This window comes from Cricetulus griseus, chromosome 7 (assembly GCF_003668045.3).
Source record: "Cricetulus griseus strain 17A/GY chromosome 7, alternate assembly CriGri-PICRH-1.0, whole genome shotgun sequence".
Taxonomy (NCBI): domain Eukaryota; kingdom Metazoa; phylum Chordata; class Mammalia; order Rodentia; family Cricetidae; genus Cricetulus; species Cricetulus griseus.
In genome coordinates this window covers 132,414,161-132,417,238 of record NC_048600.1, presented here as the reverse complement: position 1 = coordinate 132,417,238, position 3,078 = coordinate 132,414,161, and the positions used below count along the sequence as shown (strand labels likewise).

General features: G+C 59.3%; 1 protein-coding gene across 2 annotated transcripts in view; it reads right to left on the bottom strand.

Annotated features, from left to right (window-relative positions):
* The window catches only part of Chmp6 (charged multivesicular body protein 6), an 8,611-nt gene extending 7,775 nt beyond the window's left edge, over positions 1–836 (bottom strand). For both annotated transcript variants that reach the window (XM_027425465.2, XM_027425466.2), the window contains exon 1: positions 679–836. In XM_027425465.2, coding sequence (XP_027281266.1) covers positions 679–741 — 63 coding nt within the window. In that variant the 5' untranslated portion in view covers positions 742–836. The remainder of the gene's footprint in view (positions 1–678) is intronic.
* Between the last annotated feature and the right edge of the window lie 2,242 nt (positions 837–3,078).

The following is a 3,078-nucleotide window of genomic DNA, read 5'->3' as shown; positions in this document are numbered from 1 at the left end:
GGTGTCAGCTTCCAGGCCCCCCACCTTCACCCAGTCCTCCACGCGGTTTGCCCCTCGGCGGGCGGGCATCAGCTGCGTGAGAGGAAGCGCTCCCTATTCCCGCCCTTCAGAGTTGGGGGCCTGTGGCCAGGCTGCCCGCACTGCGCTCCTCCTCCTCCTCCTCCTCCTCCTCGGGCGGTCATCTCTGTCAGCACCGGGAGTCGGGCGTGGGGAGACCGGGGCGGCGGGAGCTGCAGGAAGGCGGCGGCGCCCGGTGGGCAGGGCGGGCCCCTCCTTCCCGTGCCCGGCACCCCGGGGCTGTCGCGAAGCCACCTCTGTGACAGTCCTCAGGGGCTGCGGAGGGGGGAGGAGGCCTCTCCCGCAGGGGTCACGCAGAGACTGGTGGCAGCCACGCCCACGCTCGCTCGCTCGCTCGCTCTCTCCCGGGGTCTTCACCTAGGAACCTGGGTGGCTTGCGCTTGGGCGCCGGGGGCACCGGCTGCCAGCAGCCTCCTCCCTGCGCCTTCTCTCGCCGACCTGCGCTCAGCACCCGGACACAATCCGGGTCCCCGGCCGAGCCGCGGCCGGTCCAGGTGTGTCTGCAGCTGGGCGAGCGATGGCACCGGAAGCGTGACCCGCTTCGCTCCCCGCCTCAGTTTCCCCGCCCGCTCGCCCGCTCGCCCGCCGTTGGCCCCTCACCAGGATGGCCCTGTCCTGCTCAGTGACCCGGCTTTGCTTCTTGCGGCCAAACAGGTTGCCCATGGCGGCCCCGCGCCGGCCGGCTGAGCCCGTCGCCGCCGCCCCGCGGCCACCGTACTCCGCTCGCCCTACGGCGGCCGCACCGAGCCATGCGCCGCAGAACGCGAAGCAGCTTCGTCCTTAGAGGGCTCACCTAGCGCCTGGCTCGCCCCGCCGCGCCCCTTCGGCTAATCGTACGGGATCTTTGATTAATTCAGTGCACCTCAGATGGGTGAGCCTAAGCCAGGCTTCCCGACCTTCGGAAACGCCCAGCCGACGCCCCCGCCCTGCTGTCCCTGAACAGGAAATGCGCTGTGTTAGACCTCCAAGTGCTTGCTGCAAGGCCGAGCACCCGCGTGCACCTGCAGTTCGTCATCGTCACCTTTGCCTCCTCGTCTTCTCTCTCACTGCGGCCAGTGCCTAGCATGCTCGTTCCTTTACGACTTTCTGAACTTTGGGCTCAGGCTCCCTCGGGGTCCATAGGTCATGTAAACCCAGAGACTACGGCTCCCTGGTGACACCTGAACTGCCCACATCCTTCCTTCCCTCGCCCACAGGTCCCTCAGTCCTCGTGTCCCTCCCGTGGCTCTTGGGTCCCCTCACCCAGAAGTGGCTCTCAGTCTTGACTTGGCTTTGCCTGGAAAAGGACAGCAAGAGAGGCCAAGAGTAAATCTGTGGTGGTGACTCGAGGCTCTGGCTACACCCAGGGTTCTAGCTCCTTGTGTTACCTGAGAAGCAGTTTCTAGGCGGCTGGGTTGTTTTTCACTCCCAGCGGCCCTCCAGCTAGCCAGGGGTCCTGGGTTCCAGGGCACTACAGATGCCAGCACTTTCAGCCGTCCTTTATGGCTCAGCCCCTGGCTTTGGTGGCTAGCTATTGCATCTTAGTCTCCCCTGTTCTGTGGCCCCACTGGCCCCATGAAATCTCAGTAATGGTCCCTATAAAGGGCTTGCTGGTGGACCTTTCTAGGAGGCGGGAGCTTCCCATTTGTGTAGTTCTCAAGCCCTAGGGGAGGCCATGCTGTGGGGTGTGGGATAGAGGTGTCCTGTGGGCCCCACATCTGAGGCTCCCTGTCCACTCGTTGTTGTTTTAATGAGACAGGGCCCTGTACCTCCACACCCAACCTCTCTGTCCATTCTGTCTACTCAGTGCTAGGATGTCCTGACATCCCAGAGTCACTAACTGAGGTCCAGTCTGCCTAGTAACCGACTGAAGTCCTGTGCCTGTCTAGATGCTGCAGTATAGCTAGGGGTGTGGCCAGCCAGGGCTCTGCTTCAGCCTCCTCAGCCTAACACTCTGGGAGCTCTTCGACACATCTTCCCTGGTCTCTGCCAACACAGAGCTGAAGGTGTCTGAATTCTTGCTGTGTATAAGCCAGGATTTGGCAACTATGGCAAAAATTGGCTTGAAAATGCCCTCCCTTTTTTTGCACAGCCTGAAAGCTAAGAATATATATATATTCTTTGTATGTAGCTCTGGCTGTCCTGGAACTTGATATGCAGGCTAGGCCCTGCCTTTGCCTCCCAAGTGCTGGGTTAAAGATGGGACTAGCTTTATGCTAGTGCCACCTGAAAGGAGGGAACCTCAGTTGAGAAAATGCCTCCATAAGATCCAGCTGTTGAGCCTGGTGGTGGTGTTGTATGCCTTTGATCCCAGCACTGGGGAGGCAGAGGCAGGCAGATCCCTGTGAGTTCGAGACTAGCCTGGTCTCCAGAGCGAGTTCCAGGACAGCCTCCAAAGCCACAGAGAAACCCTGTCTTAAAACAAAGAAAAAAGAAAGAAAGAAAAAAGATTTGGCTGTAGGGCTTTTTCTTAATTAGTAACTGATGGAGAAGGCCCAGCCCATTGTGGGTAGTGCCATCCCTGGGCATGCTGTCCTGGGTTCTAAGCAGGCTGAGCAAGCCATGGGGAGCAAGCAAGTGAGCAGCTCCTCTCCACGGCCTCTGCATCAGCTCCTGCCTCCAGGCTCCTGCCCCTGTTTGAGTTCCTGTCCTGACTTCCCTCAGTGATGAACAGCAATGCTGAAGTGTGAGCCAAATAAATAAACCTTTCCTCCACAAGTTGCTTTTGGCCACAGTGTTTCATCACAGCAATAGTAACCCCAACTAAGAAACAGTACACACACACACACACACACACACACACACACACACACACACACACAGTAGTGTCGTAATCTAGTAATCTAGGCAAACCTGGCCCCACCTCTCACCCACCTGGCATGGCAGGTTGAATGTTCCCTGTCTTTAAAAGAAAGACCCTGCCCACTTCCCCTCTCTTTCCTGATGTTCCCCTGGGGCAGACAGGACTTTTCTGTTCTCTCTTTGTCTCTGTGCCTCTTCCCCCCCCCCCGCCCACCCCTT